The 16,539-nt window shown below is 38.1% G+C and overlaps 3 protein-coding genes across 4 annotated transcripts in view; 2 read left to right on the forward strand and 1 right to left on the reverse strand.

The window, feature by feature from the left end:
* Nucleotides 1–849, forward strand: part of LOC120412590 (CKLF-like MARVEL transmembrane domain-containing protein 4) — a 33,156-nt gene extending 32,307 nt beyond the window's left edge. Inside the window, exons 4-5 of one of the 2 annotated variants that reach the window (XR_005604829.2) lie at nucleotides 23–266; nucleotides 333–849. Coding sequence is in view for 1 of the 2 variants with exons in the window: in XM_039573116.2 (XP_039429050.1) it covers nucleotides 23–103 (81 nt within the window). In the remaining variant the exon portion in view is untranslated. Of the gene's footprint in view, nucleotides 1–22 lie in introns of both variants that reach the window. The other variant, XM_039573116.2, reaches the window with a different exon arrangement.
* A 3,046-nt stretch (nucleotides 850–3,895) lies between these two features.
* Nucleotides 3,896–16,539, reverse strand: LOC120412683 (uncharacterized). Its single transcript, XM_039573261.2, has 2 exons — nucleotides 16,170–16,539; nucleotides 3,896–4,530 (listed from the first exon to the last, which is right to left on the reverse strand). The coding sequence occupies exons 1-2, from the start codon at nucleotides 16,377–16,379 to the stop codon at nucleotides 4,093–4,095; spliced, it is 648 nt and encodes a 215-aa protein (XP_039429195.1). The 5' UTR covers nucleotides 16,380–16,539; the 3' UTR covers nucleotides 3,896–4,092.
* On the forward strand, nucleotides 9,355–11,725 carry LOC120412677 (uncharacterized). Its single transcript, XM_039573249.2, has 2 exons — nucleotides 9,355–10,503; nucleotides 10,560–11,725. The coding sequence occupies exons 1-2, from the start codon at nucleotides 9,457–9,459 to the stop codon at nucleotides 11,259–11,261; spliced, it is 1,749 nt and encodes a 582-aa protein (XP_039429183.1). The 5' UTR covers nucleotides 9,355–9,456; the 3' UTR covers nucleotides 11,262–11,725.

Genomic DNA, 16,539 nt, shown 5'->3' on the forward strand with positions numbered 1-16,539 from the left:
ATCGAACCATCTCGTTTTTTAGGTGTTTGGACTGTTCAACTTTTTGGCGTACGCGGCGGGCACCTACTTCCTGTACGTGGAGCACAAATCGAGCGGCGTTTAAAGGAGGTCCAACTGTTGGACCGGGGTTGTCAGTGCTTGAAAGTCATTTCTAATATCGTAACATTACGCACAGAAAAAAAAACAAATACACAATCACGTCGCTGCTATAGTTTAAGGGTCGGAAACAAAAAAGGCAGCAAACAAATAACAGTGCATTTTACTATGTAAGCATATTATTTCGTAACATTTGTTATTTTTTATAATATTTTTTTTTGTTATTATTAATTAAGGACACAATTTTCAATGTGTTTATTCGCAAAGAATAACAAAATGTGAAGGTAAACAACACGCGCAATAATATAAAAAACAAAAGCCAAAAGAAAACGGATTGACAGCCATTTAACAGATCATTAACAAATAACAACTTTGGTAAAGACAATCAACGCACCACAAAAAAAAATCAAGCTTCAAATCAATTCTAGTTAAATACCGTGTAAAGTCGTCTGACAGTAGAAGATTATGTTAAGAGACATCCGTGGGAGAACCGTTGTTTGCTAACTTATTTACGGAGAGCCTCGAGGGAAAACTAACGTGGCAGTTGTGAAATGCGTACCTAAAGCGATTAAGTTGTAGAGTTTGGATAGGAATTAAAACGTTTAATAACTTCCATCCACACATAGTCGTGTTAGTTTAGTTGAGTAATCAAACAAATTGTAATCGATCGAAGCATACTTTATTAATCGAACGTTGTAGCGAAAAGCGATAGAGTTTTATTGGAAATAAATGCAAATATTTATATGTTGAAAAGTTGTGTTTTGTTTTAGAGGTCGTATCGAGGTGCTCCGATTTAGATGGAATTTTCAGCGTTTATTTGTCTATACATGAGATGAACTCATGCCAAAGACTGTCTGCGCTAGGGTTAGACATAAGATGAACTCATGCCAAATATGAGCCCTCTACGTCAAAGGGAAGTAGGGTAAAACGGGCACTGAAGTTTGAGGTCCAAAAAACATTAAAAATATTATAATTGCTAAACTAGATCAATTTCAATTCTCTTAGTTGCATTCAAATGGTCTTTTGAAGCCCTTCAAAATGTGCCATAAACATCCGAGTTTGTTTTGACTTTTTCTCATAGCTTTTGCAAATCACTGCTAAAAATTGATTTTTGTAAAACCTCAATATCTTTTTGCAACAACCTCCAACGCCCCTAATCCCCTAGGGCAAAAGTAAGGGAATTTCATGGACTATAAGCCTACGGTATTGAATTTTGGCCAATCGCAGTTTTTATCATAGTTTTACGGTTTTTCTATAACATACTTTTAACAACGGTAAATTATGCCCTGTAGGCTATTATGACGGCACTTTTTGGTCTCAATTTTGACATATTCGGAATACTCGGGAAATTTAAGGTATGTTTCACGTATTGGAGTCGTAAATTTGATTTATAAAATAATTAAATGACACATTTTTGAAAAAAAAGTTAGATCTTGTTTACCGTGGAATCAATACGTCAAATGCTGTATCAAGTAGGCGAATACCCGTTTCATGCCTTTGTTGGGTGCTTAAAAATATTTGAGTTCATTTCCTGAAAATTTGAGCTCATTTGGTTAAGGTTTAGTGGGTTCAGTTATCACCGGAATTCCCGAAGTTAGAATGAAATTTTAATCAATTTACAATCCGAAGGCCTCGTAAAAAATCACATCGGAAATCAAATCACGAAAATTTGTTTTTTCCTTCTTCTGATTTTTGATTGAGCTAAGGGGTTACATACATGTAGAAAATCACAAAATTTCATATTAAAGAAAATTCACTGAATCCATTGAAAAGATGACGTGACTAAACTGAGTAAAAGGCCATTTAAGTTCACAATTTTTCAATGCGCAAAGCAACCGTCAAACTTTGTGAGGGTTTTTCTTTAAACACCGGGTTGATTTATATTTATATCTCGAGATGGGATGTACCAAATTGGCTGAAATTTGGAAAGAAGACTCTCAAGACATATCTCATGTGCATAACGAAGCCTGGTTTTGAAATTTTGCTTAAAAAAAATACAAAAATCTAAAACTGACAATTTGTTACATGTAAAACATAAAAATATTTTCATCCCTCTTAAAGGATAAGTTTTTGATAATTGGCCTTTATCATGCATTCTAGCCGATTTGGTCAAGGCAGTGTTGAGATATCGTGGCACCCGTTTTTTGAAACTGCTAACTTAAAATAGCAAAATCTCGGCAATGATACAACCAAATGTCTTCAAATTTGTTTTGTTAATTGATGAAAATTTATACTTTAATGTCCTGCAAAAAGATTTATAAAAAATTTAAATGTGTGATCATACCAACCTCTGACATTTTTGAAAATTTACATGTTTGTAACCCCTTAAGTACGGGTTATTAACTACTTTAAAATTATTTAGATCTTTTAATTTCAAAATGGCGGCCAAAACGACTGTGATGAAAAAAAAAAGGAAAAATGCACTTGGTAAGTAAGAAAATAAAAAATACGAATAAACAACATTTTTTTGTTATTCATTCGTTTATCCGAAGTCATATACAAACAGTCGGATAATCAAACTTCGGATAATCAAGGTTTCGGATAATTGAGTCCAAACTGCACTATGGGGAATTTGCACGTATCATCTTCTTAGAGAAAGTTTCTCAAAACTCTATCAAATTTTCATTTTCTTGAGTTTCTGAAAAGTTTTGACCCGAGGAACAACTTTGTAGAAAAGCGCCAAGCGCTAGAAATTGATCCCAATAAGATGCAGGATGTTTGGAATTTATTTATTTTTTTTGCATAATTTTAAAACGTGCTCGAAAAAATTACATGTATATTTTTGGGATCAATTCCTAGCCGTTGTAAATATTCTACGCAGTTGTTCTCCGAATCAAAACCTGTATGAAATCTCTAAGAAGAATTTTTTTTTCGAGTTTAGGCAAACATTCTAGGAGCAGAGTAAAAAAGTAAAAAATATATAAATAAAATTGATTAAAATTCAATTCTAACTTTAGGTCAAAACTGGACTCACTGAACATTTACCTAATGAGCTCAAATCAACTTTTTTCTGGGGCCAAAATACTTGAAAATTCCGGTAGATGTGCTCGAATTTAAACACTTTTGTCTTTTTCATATATGATGTATACATCCGTAAGCCACGCTAATGTACATGGATCCATTTATTTTCAGCGACGTTTCTGAAGAAATATCTTAAAAAATCGAAAAAAGTTGATCTAAGCCCCCGACGAAATAATGTAATTCACCTGGAAATATGTCCATTTTCGTGGTGCCAACTGTTTAGACTTCCCAAATTGTTTATCCTAATGTTCTCGGAAAATATACACAGCAAAAAATAGTGTAATTTTGGAAGGTGTAATTTTAGAAGGTTGAATATCACCTCTTTTATGATGTAATTTTACCTCAATTAAGACTGAAAAAGTGACATTACACCAGAATAGTGGTAAAATTACACATTTTCATAGGTAAATTTACACATTTTTTCTGACATAAAAGATGTACCCATTCCCAGATGTAATATTACCATGATTTTTTTTTCTGTGTACACCTTGATGTATTAGATATTAGTGCCCTAACCACGGTACAGGCCAACGACACGGTTAGACTGTGATTACGATAGTAATCTTTATGCTACAGGTAAAGGAGGTCAGTAAATAACTTAGCGCATGTAAGTCAAGGCTGAAAATCAGCAAAAAAAAAAAACCTTGATGGCTTTCTGCGACAAGCTAAACAAAAATTGTGGTGTGCTTTTAGTTCTAACTGATTTAAATAACTCTACATATCAATTTACCTACTTCATTGATTTCTCAATGAAGTGCTGAATAAAAACTGCAAAAAGTTTCACATCGATACGAGTAAAACGGTCCTTTATTGATATAAGCTTACACATGGATTGTATATAACTGGTCGATGTTTACACACTTTGGTTTCGGTTGGATTTGACTATTATTGTTTTCATTATTTCATTACATATATGTATAATTTCAAATACACGATAAACATTCATCCAAAGAGGGTGCGCTTTCCTCCTCAAATCTAACTACACTCGACGACAATCTTCTCGAAGCTACTGCTGGTGGTTCCGGCCATGGTTTTCTCGTGCCGGGCTCGGTACATGCGCCACCAGTCGGCCGCGTAGAAGGCCGCCGTGAGGTAGCCGAGCAGGGAGACCACGACGACCCCCACCTCTATGTACTCCCGGTTGACCATCTCGGAGAGGGCGCCGATGCGGAATGCCAACACGTGAAAGCCAAGCGCGACGAGGCCGGTCAGCCAAAGTTCGGCGCGGGCCCAGAGGCGGGGCGTGAAGCTGGCACGCAACGGCTGGGCCTTGATGACGGAATCGATGAGCAGGGCCAGGGTCACGACGGTCACGTTGTACGCCCCAAACAGCAGAAAATAGTCCGGGAAGGCCCGGTTCAGGTAGCGTCGGAGTTGGTCGTGGATGGTGGAGAGGAAGAGAGTGCCGAAAAGCTGTGGGAGGGGGGAGAGAGGCAAAATTTGTGTTAGATATTATTCATATTATTTTGGCATGGTGCGAATTGCTGTCAAATTCATGTGTCTTTGATATTGTAGAACCAAAAAAGGCATTTTTTATTACATCGTATAGTGGTCCAGATCGCAAAGTTAGGTGGAAACTGTATTTGAGAAATTCTCTACCAAAACCGGAAATGGATTTTATTTGTATTTTTTGATTTGGCTCAAACTTTTTGGGGACCTTTCCTATGACCAAAGATCCTTTTTTTGCATTGGTTCACCCATACAAGTCTCCATACAATTTTGGCAGCTGTCCAAAACAAAAATGGTACGTACACGGACGAACGGACATGACACCACGAACAAATTTCACTCGATTTTCTGAGGCAAAATTCAAATTTCAGCCGAATAAAAATACGTTAAAACCGCGATGAAACACTAGCGCCGTATGTGTTTACGTTGGCGAACTATATTTGTATCGATATTATTCCACTTTCAGTCAAAATGTTGTCATGCTGCGGTGATTGAAAATTGTCGTTGATTTTCCCGCTTCCAATAGTTTTTCACAGCGCGCTGTTCTTTTTGCGGTGAACGGTAGTTGTACATTTTTGATTGATATCAACAATAGTATCTGGAGCAAATCATGAATATGTAAATAAACAAAACAAGCAGAATGAGCAAAGTTTATGTGAAATTTAATAAGTTTAGCTCATTTTCCTACAACTTTCTTGAATACATGAGTATTTCCTCATTTTAAGCTCGAGATGCAGCTTCAAATTTCCAGGAGTCGTACACAGGAGTCACAGAGGGAGTCACTCAATATGACGTGCCATTCCTCCACTTTCCGGATTTCCAGCTTTCTAAAGATTGCCAAGATATGGCTAAATAGATCGTATGAAACAGAAGGGCGCTTAGCACACGGAACTCGAGGATTGGCCTCTCAACACATTGAAATGGCTTCGCTGCGGTGGATTAACAGTGGATTCTTGTGAAGTCTACGTTTGTTTGAATAAAACCAAAATTTATGTTATATTTTCGAACATTTTTATTGTTTGCTCGACAAATATCTCAAGGCAATGGAAGGCACATTCGCGCAGCCTTTCCGTTCCCTAAGACTGTTTATAGTTCTCTTCAATCTGCCGAGTTCTTGACTTGACCCGTATGTTCTCGCCAGGGCGCACGAGTACTCGAGATAACCGCTTGTTTCGTCCACACCACGTCTTCGTCTTCTCCAGAACGCTCGGGTTCTCAGCGTTTCCGCTGGACCAGCCTTCAGCTTGCCGGTACAAAAAGCCGCCGGAGTTCAACCCGCCTTTGGCTGCAGGGATGATGGCACTGCTTAGTACTTCGCTCGACCCGCACTTGGTTTCCAAGGCGCACGAGTACTGATCAACGCATGACCGCAACCCAAAAAACTCCACCCACAGCAGGATTCAGGGGAAATTCGAAGAAACATTGCACTTACGTCCCATTTCCTTAAATTAAACACGCAAATCGACGATTTCAAAACGTTCTATCAACCGACGAACCTAACTCAGAAATCAAGCAAACTGTCAAAATTTGTTTTGACATTTGCATTCTCGCCCTGAAGGCATGCAGAGAAAAAGAATAAGAAGGAGAAAAAGAAGAACAGCTTCAAAATCAAAACGCTGGTGTCATGTCCGTTCGTCCGTGGTACGTAATTATTTGAAAATCTGTAGCTTTTGAGTGAATTTTCTCATTCAGATTCTGTTATTATTTTTTAACCTCCTTTGCCTGTAGAATAAAGATTACTATCGTCATCACAATCATATCGTGTCGTTGGCATAGTCCACGGTTAGGGCACAAATATATTTTACATCACGTTGTATTTTTCCGAGAAAATTAGGATAAAACAATCGGCAAGTCTTGTCTTCGGCAAAGTTGTAGGTATTGTTGGAGACTATTACGAAAAAAATAGTTGCACGAGAAAAAAATAACAAAAACTCAATTTCCAAAAATACGTATTTTTTCGATTTTCGAGATTTTTTGATATGTTTTAGGGGACAAAAACTCGCAACTTTTGAGCCATAGAGAAGAATGGTCAAAAAATCTGCCGCCGAGTTATGATTTTTTTGAAAAAATAACAAATTTACCTGGTTTTCTATATAAAGTTCAATTTGCAATCGAAAAGTAATTTACATATATTTTTATTTAGGGCCCCATTTTCAAGATATAGCCATCGAAAGTTTGATTAATTATTAGTTGTGTTTAATTTTTATTGGTAGTTTTTCGATTTTTAAAAATAATGACCATGAGTGACCAAAAAAAAACAATATGTTTTATGTGGCATGACAAGAAAAGCTTGAAAAATTTCTTTGAAAATGTAAAAAAGCGACAGCAAATAAAACGATACCAGTCAATGTTAAATTTAAGATTATTTTTTAATTTCATGTTTTATACAAAACATATTTTACAAATTATCTATTAGTTACTATCGTCAGCTGCACAGAAAAAAAATCATGGTAATATTACATCTGGGAAGGGGTACATCTTTTATGTCAGAAAAAAGGTGTAATTTTACCTCTGGAAATGTGTAATTTTACCACTTTTCTGGTGTAATGTCACTTTTTCAGTCTAAATTGAGGTAAAATTACATCATAAAAGATGTAATATTCAACCTTCCAAAATTACAGCTTCCAAACATTATTTTTTTCTGTGTGGGGAAAATCGTGACTAGAGTCTGAAAAGGTACACAAGATTTTAGAGCAATAAATATGAAAATATGTGTACACAGAAAAAAAAATCATGGTAAAATTACATCTGGGAAGGGGTACATCTTTTATGTCAGAAAAAATGTGTAATTTTACCTCTGAAAATGTGTAATTTTATCACTTATCTGTTGTAATGTCACTTTTTCAGTCTAAATTGAGGTAAAATTACATCATAAAAGAGGTAATATTCAATCTAGGATTCGTTCAAGTTAAACTCATTTGCGGTTTTGTGATGTGCCCGAAAATCTTCAAAATCTGGCATGCCTGGGCCATGATGTCAACATTGGAATGAAAAAAGTATTTTAAATCGCGAAAAAAAAAATTCGTCATTATTTTGATATTTTGAAATCTACTGATTGTAAAATGCATTTAAACCACTGTTTTTCATCCAAATAATTGCTTGTAATGTCAATTTTCATATTTTTATATTTAATAAGTGAACACTATTTTTTAAATGCTGGCGATTTTGTTGTTCGTGAAGGACAGTAAAAAGAAGTGTTTGCGCAACGGCATTGCCAAACTTTTATTTAAGGTTTTGTTCCTAGGCCCCGGGCAAGGGAGGATAATAAAAAAACTATTTTTATGCATAATCCTCAAAAATAAAATTTTAAAAGGTACCTTAAAATAGATAAAGCTATATGGCAGTTATGCTACTTTCAAAAACGTGCAAAAATGTCAATTAAAAAACTTCCAAAAGTGGTATTTATCAGTTTCTGTGATCTCAAAAATCAATTTTGCGCAAAGCATTAAAGCGGCTGTAGAAGTTTTTTTTCTAGAAATTTTCTGTTTTTTAAATAATTTTTTTTAAACCTCAAATGAAATGAACAGAATTTTAAGATTGTTATTTTAAATAGTCTCAGTTTTTGTTTGGATTTGATGATTTCTTAGTAAAGCGATGCTGTTTTTGAAACAATGGTTTTTTTTTTTGGTAAAAATTGGTATGGAATGATTTTTTGGAAAGTTTAATAACACATTATTTTGAACAAATCCAATGCAATGCAATTAAAATTTATTTTCCAAAATTGCCCAAAGAAGGGTTTTGATGAAATGTATAAACATTTTTAAAAATGTAAAAAGAGTAAAAAAAAAAACCATTTTAAAAAATTTACTAGCCAAACACTTTTCTTCTCTTACTTGATGGATGCTATCGAAAAAGTACGATCTTGTGAGCTAATCCATACAATTTATGTTGACGATGTTTTCCCTCAAAATAATTTTCAATGTTGTCGATTTTGAATTCATTTGCATCAAAATCCAAACAATTTAAAACAATTTCATCGAATTTGAAAATAATATTATAAAATTTCGGATTTGATGGCAAGAATTGTATCTATGTTAGACAATGTCCCAATAATGTTTTCAATATTATTTTTTATTACATCTTTAAAATTTTATTTAAATTATGTGAAATCAAAATAAATTTGTGGGGGTCACATTGTATGGGCTACCCCCTAGTCCAATTTTTAGGATAGGCAAAAAGTACCATGCCCCCTCCCCTAGAGTCGGCGCCCCTGGTTGATAGATCTTTAAGCGAAAAGAGATGATCTGAGCACTTTAAATTTCAATTTTGATTTTATTGGAATTTAGCAATTCTGTTCCAGGATGCAATTCAGTTCTGCATTTGCAATTCAGAGATTTGGAGAACCTTTCAACTGAGATCAATTCATAAGCCTTTGCAGGGAGGATACATATTAAATTTTTCTACGTTTAGATTTTGCTAGCTGAGTGCTCTTTTAGGGAAAATACATTTTAAGAAAAAAACCCTGGAATCTGAGCACCTAAAAACAAACATTTTCGTCTTAAAAAATATTTGGGACTTATGAGTCAAAAGTTACATCAATTTAATGGCAAAAATATATGCAAATTTGATACTCAAATATCTAGAAAAGGCCACGCCAAAATATATGAATCAGTTTGCCCTCAGAATTGAAATTATTTGATTATTAAATTTTGGACTCGATGCCTTTTATCTATTACGACATCTCTACAACCGACACATTTTGTAACTCTAGAGATATTTGTTTTTGGGAAATCTGTTTTCTCTACTTCTGCAGACAAGCGTGTTCGAAAACATCGCATGAGATCTTCAGCGTGTGAGACCGAAGGATGAGATGTGAGATCGTACGAAAATTAAAAGTTAGGTTTGTTGCTATTCTTTGTACTTTGTTCAAAACCAAAAACCGTTACCACTATGACGGAGAACGCCAGATCGCGCCGAAATCGTGCGGCCAAAGACTGCTCCCCAACGCTGGGCAACCTGTACCGGGCCGTGCTACGGCTGGAGAAGAAGATCGATTCGCTGGACGACAAGGTGAACCAGCTGCTTGGGAGTTCCTCCACCAACGTTTGTCGTGGGATGGTTGCCACTCCCAAAGCTACATTGGATGACAACAACAACCTCAAACGGTTGGACAATTGTCCGGCACTGCAGGTTGCGGTGGCAGTTCCTGCACCAAAAGAGGAGCAGTACCAACTGCCGGACGAGATATGGGTGGAGATATTCCGCCACTTGAGCGACACCCAACTGATGCCCGTTCGTCTTTGTTGTCACCACTGGATGAGTCTGGTCGACGGGAGTCCTGTGTTGGCGGGCAAGTTTATGGTCCGCTTTGGGCCGGGGTTCTTTCCGAAGCAACGGGTCAAGCCCGCCCATTTGTACCCGAAGGCGTCCCGGGCGTTGATGCAGGAGATCGTCTTCAATCCGGGCAATTTGTGGTGGCCTGGATTTGGAAGAAATTTAGTTTACTTGAAACTTTCGAAGTGTTCTTTGCTGCCTCAAACGCTGTTCGAGATTTTAAGTGAGACGCCGAATCTTCGTAGGTTGGAGCTGTGCTCTGGAGGATACTTTGATTCCCGACCGTCCAAGGTGACCTTCTGCTTGGATAAACTGAAAGAACTGGTTCTGCACTACCAGTCGGTGTCGGAAGAAGTGCTGGAAAAGCTGGGCCAAGGATGTCCCCATTTGAAGGTCGTCTCCATCACCAGAAGTATCTGCCTGGACGAGGATCAGCTGGGAGCGTTCTTGCAGAAACTGCAGGATACTTTGGATACGCTCGAGATCGACGACAAGGTCGCCCTGATGGAAGAAATTCTGAAATGTAAGCGGCTCAGCCTGAAACGCCTAACGCTGAACTACGAAAACGACTATTTCATTAACAACATCATGCGGAAGTTGGCCGACATTAGCAGAACGCAGGGATCGCTTGAACATTTGGCTGGCATTCCGGGAACGGCGATGGTATGGAATTCAGTATCGAGTCTTATTTATTTCTATCATTCTTCTATTGTTTCCAGACCCTGCGCCAAATCGGCGCCGAAAATCCCAAGCTCAAACACCTCCAGGTCCGCATCCAGCAGTTCGAATATCTGGCCCTGGAGTTCCTCGATGAAACGCCCAACCTGGAACATCTGGAGCTGGACGGCAGCCGCCTAGTCCGCTATCTCGCCGACTTCAACGGTAACAAAACAACAGGCGGCCTGCAGCGTTACCTTCACTACGCTCCCAAACTGCGCACCTTCATTCTGCACGGTTCCAACCGGCACACGGCGTTCCGCAGCTGGGGCGAACTGTTCAACTCGTTCGAAAACAACTCCCAGCTCCGCCGTCTAGAACTCACCACGCTCGAAGTGGCCACCGAGTACAACCGGTTCTCCCACGAGTTTCCATCGTTGCGCCAGCTGAAACTTGTCAACTGTGACATCCCAGCAAAGTCACTGGCGAAACTGGTCGGTCTCTGTCCCGCTCTTCGCGAGGTACACCTCAGCAATATGAGACACTTTAACGATCAGGTCGTGCTGGCGGTTTGTCTCAAGCTGACCCAACTCAGGGAGCTGACCGTGGAAATTTGCCCGGAGATTACCGATGCCTCTTCCGGGCACATCCTGAAGCATCGTCCCGGGCTGGAGCAGCTGAACGTGTTTCGGTGCTTGAAGTTGTCTCACGAGGCGATCGAGCAGCTGAGGGCTGCAAACTCGAATTGGGTTATTGAGAAGTAATGTGTTGATTTTGTAAATTTGCTCATTGTTCTGCAATTTTTTTGTTAAATACAATATTTCAGTGATCCCCGTGCACCGCGTTCAACCGCGTTCTCTGTTTTCTGTACTCGATCAAACACCAGCACCGCGTGTGCACGCGTACAAGCAAACCTAAACTCTGCCGTGTACAGGCTGTACCCGTACACGAACCTCAAGTTTAAACCGAACCTTGCACCTCGGGTACAAACCCCGTGCAGGCCGACGACGCAGAAAAGAGACAAAAATATTTTCCTCACTCTCCCTCTGCTGTAAAGTGGTGTTTCATTCTCCGCTGCAGTCACACTACAGTGTTTGCCACAGAGAGAGTGAGAAGCAGTCATTTTTTTCGTCTCTTTATACGCTCTTCGCTCGCACGGCGTTGTACCCGAGGTGTGCACCCCGTGTTTACACCGCGTGTAAACTTGAGTACGCCGTGCGGAGAGAACTCGAACATGGTAGCCTGGTGTGTTTGAGGTTCATCTGCACTGAAAACTTGTACGGCGTGTACGGCGTGCGCGCGTTTCGGGAAGACTGCAATATTTGTTTCTTTATCACGTGTAGCACACCGAATTTAATCAAGTTAGTCAAGTTGAAAACTGGATCTCAAACTTTTGTAAAAAATTGTAACAATTCGTCGTGTCTAGTTGTGTCGTCTTCTGGATGCATTTTATAGGAAATTGTCAAAGGGATTCATTAAAAATAAAATATCAACCCTCAAGTGCCGTCTATTATTGTTTCTTTGTAGTTTGTGATTTGAAACGTGATTTTGACCCATTCCATGATTTTTGTTTTTATTTGATCACCATCGTGTTCCCCAGAAAATTTTACATAACAATCAAATTAAACCAAACCATTGCCGAGACATAGTCCCCCCCCCCTAACACCACTGCTGAAAACTTCAATTCTTGACTTTTTTTTGATAAGGTCCTATAAACAAATGTAAACATTGAGTGTATCCCGCTTACTCCGATGGACTTTGACATGAGGTGTGAAAGGGATACACTCAATGTTTACATTTGTTTATAGGACCTTATCAAAAAAAAGTCAAGAATTGTTTCTTCACTCTCTTCTGGCAGCACTTGCTGCTCCTGCAGAAAAGATTGAGGTAGGCGTCGCGGACGCTCATGCAACCATGCAAGCTGATGGTTGCCAGAAGAGCTTAAAAACAAATTGAAGTTTTAAGCGACGTTATTATAAATTCTGTAACAGTAGTTGGAAATATACCCATTTTAATCACCCTAAGCCGTTCGACCAATTCTCATCACTTTTGCCGTTTTCCGCTATTAAATCAACATTTTCAGATGTATCAACAATGGAGAGTTGCTTGCTCACTTTTGTTTGAGCTATTTATTACTTTGGAACAGTCAAAAACACTTTATGAAAGCTGTAATTTGTGATCAAAGTGCTGATAGGCCGATAATAGAAATAGGCTGAAAAAGGGTATAGTTCCCCTAGTACCAAATGCGATTCCTTGAAGCTGATACAGTTATAGGCCTATCAACTAGTAATCTACGAAAGTAAAATGTAATGACGAAGTTAATTGAAAGGCTTATTTATTTTTGCTTTGAAAATCAGCTCGCTTTTTTGCATTACTGATTTAAATGTTCAAATAAAATATCATAACGATAACTCGTCCAGCTCAAACCTTTATAGGGGTAAGAGGTAGGACCATCATCATCATTATCATCATCAACATTCTTGATAGTTGAAGAATCTTTTCGCACTAGGATGACTAGTCATTCCAGGTCAACTGAGTACACTTTTGGACTCGACCTTCACCGATTTGGACCAAACTTGGAGGGAACGTTAATCTATCGATAGTTAACAGAAATCCCAAGTTTGGTGCTGATTGGACCATCCCTCTATTTATGGAACCGCCCTCTTTTTTGGCGATTTTCTAAAAAACTTTTTTTTCTTTTAATCATAACTTTGCAATTATTTGAGCAAAAGACTTTCTACAGGTTGCATTTTATAGAAAATTGTCCAAAGAATTCGATAAAAATAAAATTTTAACCCTTAAATGGTCACTAATATTATATTTTAAAGTTTTAATTATAAAAATTCAGTTTTGACCAATTGCTTATATTTTTATTTGTATTATTTTATCACCATCGTGTTCCTCGGACAATTTTACATAACATTCAATGTAGACTTCAAACTAAAATGAACTATTGGCGAGATACAGCGATTTTACTGAAAAAAGTTTGATTTTGCGCTGCACTCTGTCCTATGAATTCAAATCCGAAATAAGTTTCTCACATATAAAAACCGAATTATGCGAGATTCATTCCTGTTTGTTGAAAAGTACACCATGAACTTCCGAGTGCTGCGCAAAATCAAACTTTTTTCAGTAAAATCGCTGTATCTCGTCAATAGTTCATATTAGTTTGAAGTCTACATTGATTATTATGTAAAATTGTCCGGGGAACACGATGGTGATAAAATAAAACAAATAAAAATATAAGCAATTGGTCAAAACTGAATTTTTATACTTAAAACGTTAAAATATAATATTAGTGGGCATTTAAGGGTTGAAATTTTATTTTTATCGAATTTCTTGGACAATTTTCTATAAAATGCAACATATATGTGTTCTTAGTATAATTTTGCCTGCTGAATCCGAATCCAGAATTGCTTCAATTGGTCCCAATTTTGAAAGACACTCTTTTTAAATGTCAAAATTAGCTACTTTGATGACTATTTTACAAAAGAGCAAATCTCTACCAAAACCGGAAATGTTATTTGTTATTTGTATTTTTTTATTTGACTCAAAACTTTTTGGGGGCATTCCCTTAGACCAAAGAAGCTATTTTGTGTCATTCGTTCACCCATACAAGTCTCCATACAATTTTGGCAGCTGTTCATACAAAAATGGTACGTAAATATTCAAACAGCTGTAACTTTTGAGTGAATTTTCTGATCAATTTGATGTCTTCGGCAAAGTTGTAGGTATTTTTGTGGGCCACAAAGACGGCACATTTTGGTCTCAATTTTGACATATTCGGAATCCTCGGCTTGGCCGAATGGTCACTAGGGTGGAATCAAAAATAGTTTTTTTTCAGCAACACATTTTTTGGGTCCCTTTAAGGGTCCCAAACAACCTCCCAAAATTTGGGAGCGATCGGTTAAGCCCACGATTGGCGCAAAGCGATTGAAATTTGTATGGAAATTACTATGGGGAAACTTGCATTTTCACATTTTTTTATTTACAAAATTCAAGTTTTATTATTTTATGAATCTAACACCGTAAAAGTATAACCCTGGATGTCCTGAACAACTCTCCCGAAAACAGTATGGTGCTGAATTGCTTCTAACAAAAGTTACAGAGCGTTCAAATGAGACATTTCGACATGCTCGGTAAAAATCATACTTTTGGCCAACACTGCCAAGTCAGGTGGAAACTTTCGAAAACTATAATAAATTTGAGGAATTGGGGCACAACTGAACTAAATAACATCTTCAGAACATTTCTTCATATCGATTATACGTTAGGTTCATCAAAAAATAAGAACAATCATGTTTGTTTTTTATTTTATGGTTCATTTGGCAATGTTGGCAGAAACTGTAAGTTTCACTGATTATTTCAATACAATACTTTTGAAAACTCTGTATCTTTTTTGTGACGCACTTTAGCACCATACCGTCTACTGGAGAGTTGTTAAGGTCATCAAGGGCTACGGTGTTAGTTTCATAAAATAATATAAAATGAATTTTTAAAATTGAAAAATGTGAAAATGCTAGTTTCCCCATAGTAATTTCCATACAAATTTCAATCGATTTGCGCCAATCGTGGGCTTAACCAATCACTCCCAAATTTTGGAAGGTTGTTTGGGACCCTAAAAGGGACCCAAAAAATTGCTGATTGGATTTTTGCCATTTTCATTTTTCCCATACAACTTGATTCCACCCTAATGGTCACGCAATTCGCTTTGTAAGCGGATGATCATGGGTTCGATTCCCATCTGCTCCAGCCTCCTTCCATCGGATGGGAAAGTAAAACGTCGGTCCTGGCAATGGTTGTTGTTAGTCCGTTAAGGCGTTCCAAGTGTAGGAGTCGTCTCCATGCAATAAAGACAAACAACAGACGAAACCAAGCCTGCTCTGGTGGAATCGCTGGTGGCGGTTGGACTCGCAATCTAAAGGTTATCAGTTTGAACCCTGGGGTTGAAGGTTCCTTGGAGTAGAAAGAGGTGCTCTCCCCATTCAAGCCTTTGGACTCCTACGTTTGAGCAGAAACTTGCAATAGACCTGGGGGTCGTTAAAGTGGACGAATTGTTTTTTTTATGGTTCTTTCGTCATTTCGTTCAGCCCAGTTAGCAAGCAGCAGTTACCGAACAAGTACTGTATTTTATGAGACAAATAAGGCATTTTTCAAGCACTATCACAACATTTCCAAAACAATTAAGACAAGTAACAATTAAGAATAATTCATTAAAATTGTGTTTAAATATGCATTATACGCTAGTGCAGTTGACTGAAAATCACATTAATCAAGACAGATTGATTCTAGTTTAGCATCGTCTTGCCAGAACTGGCACTGAAACAATCCAAATAAACAAAATTGCATTACAGCTACAGCTCAAGAAATTCCAACATTTGCATTGCATTTGGCACGGATTGAGGTCTGTTTATTTCATTTCTCATTCATTTCATCATTCTGTAAAACCTTAGCTATTTTTTACAGAAAACAGTAAAATTGTATTATCATTTAGCACCTTATTCTCCAATTTCTCTTCAAAGCATCACGCGCCCCCACTGAAATTTTTTCCCAAATTTTCATCCCTTTGTCTTCAATGCAATCTCACAACCTCGCAGCATCCAAAACACGCACCCCCACACTCACACACTTACACACCCACGCACACACTGTCACAAATCGTTATCACTAACCACTTGTCCGCCTTTGAGCACGCTCCGGGGTGTCTTCAACGGTTCCCAGTTGAGCGCCTCCCAGAACTTCCAGTTGATCTGCCTCTTCTGCTGTTGCTGCTGCTGCTGGGCCTTCTGTTCAGCAGCTGCCGTGGCCTCGTCCGTGAGCGGAATCTCGACGGCATTCTTCATGTCCAGCGGGTCCGCCGATTTGGCCAGATTGGCGGCCATTTTTATCAATCTGGAACGCACGCACAGCAATAGTAAATCCAACACGCAAAAAGGCTGCGAAACTTTGCTGTGGCACAACTCAAACGACCCGTCACACCCTTCGCGGGAAAATGTTGGCAATCGAATGATTCTATGTGCTCTCCCCTGTGAGCACTGGAGC

Source organism: Culex pipiens, chromosome 1 (genome assembly GCF_016801865.2).
Source record: "Culex pipiens pallens isolate TS chromosome 1, TS_CPP_V2, whole genome shotgun sequence".
NCBI lineage: Eukaryota > Metazoa > Arthropoda > Insecta > Diptera > Culicidae > Culex > Culex pipiens.

Bases quoted from the DNA above. Each gene is read 5' to 3' on its own strand.
- LOC120412677 (XM_039573249.2), top strand. From the start codon at position 9,457: ATGACGGAGAACGCCAGATCGCGCCGAAATCGTGCGGCCAAAGACTGC. The intron at 10,504-10,559 runs GTATGGAATTCA...TATTGTTTCCAG, and splicing joins GCATTCCGGGAACGGCGATG to ACCCTGCGCCAAATCGGCGC.
- LOC120412683 (XM_039573261.2), bottom strand. From the start codon at position 16,379: ATGGCCGCCAATCTGGCCAAATCGGCGGACCCGCTGGACATGAAGAAT. The intron at 4,531-16,169 runs GTTAGTGATAAC...CCCCTCCCACAG, and splicing joins TGCTCAAAGGCGGACAAGTG to CTTTTCGGCACTCTCTTCCT.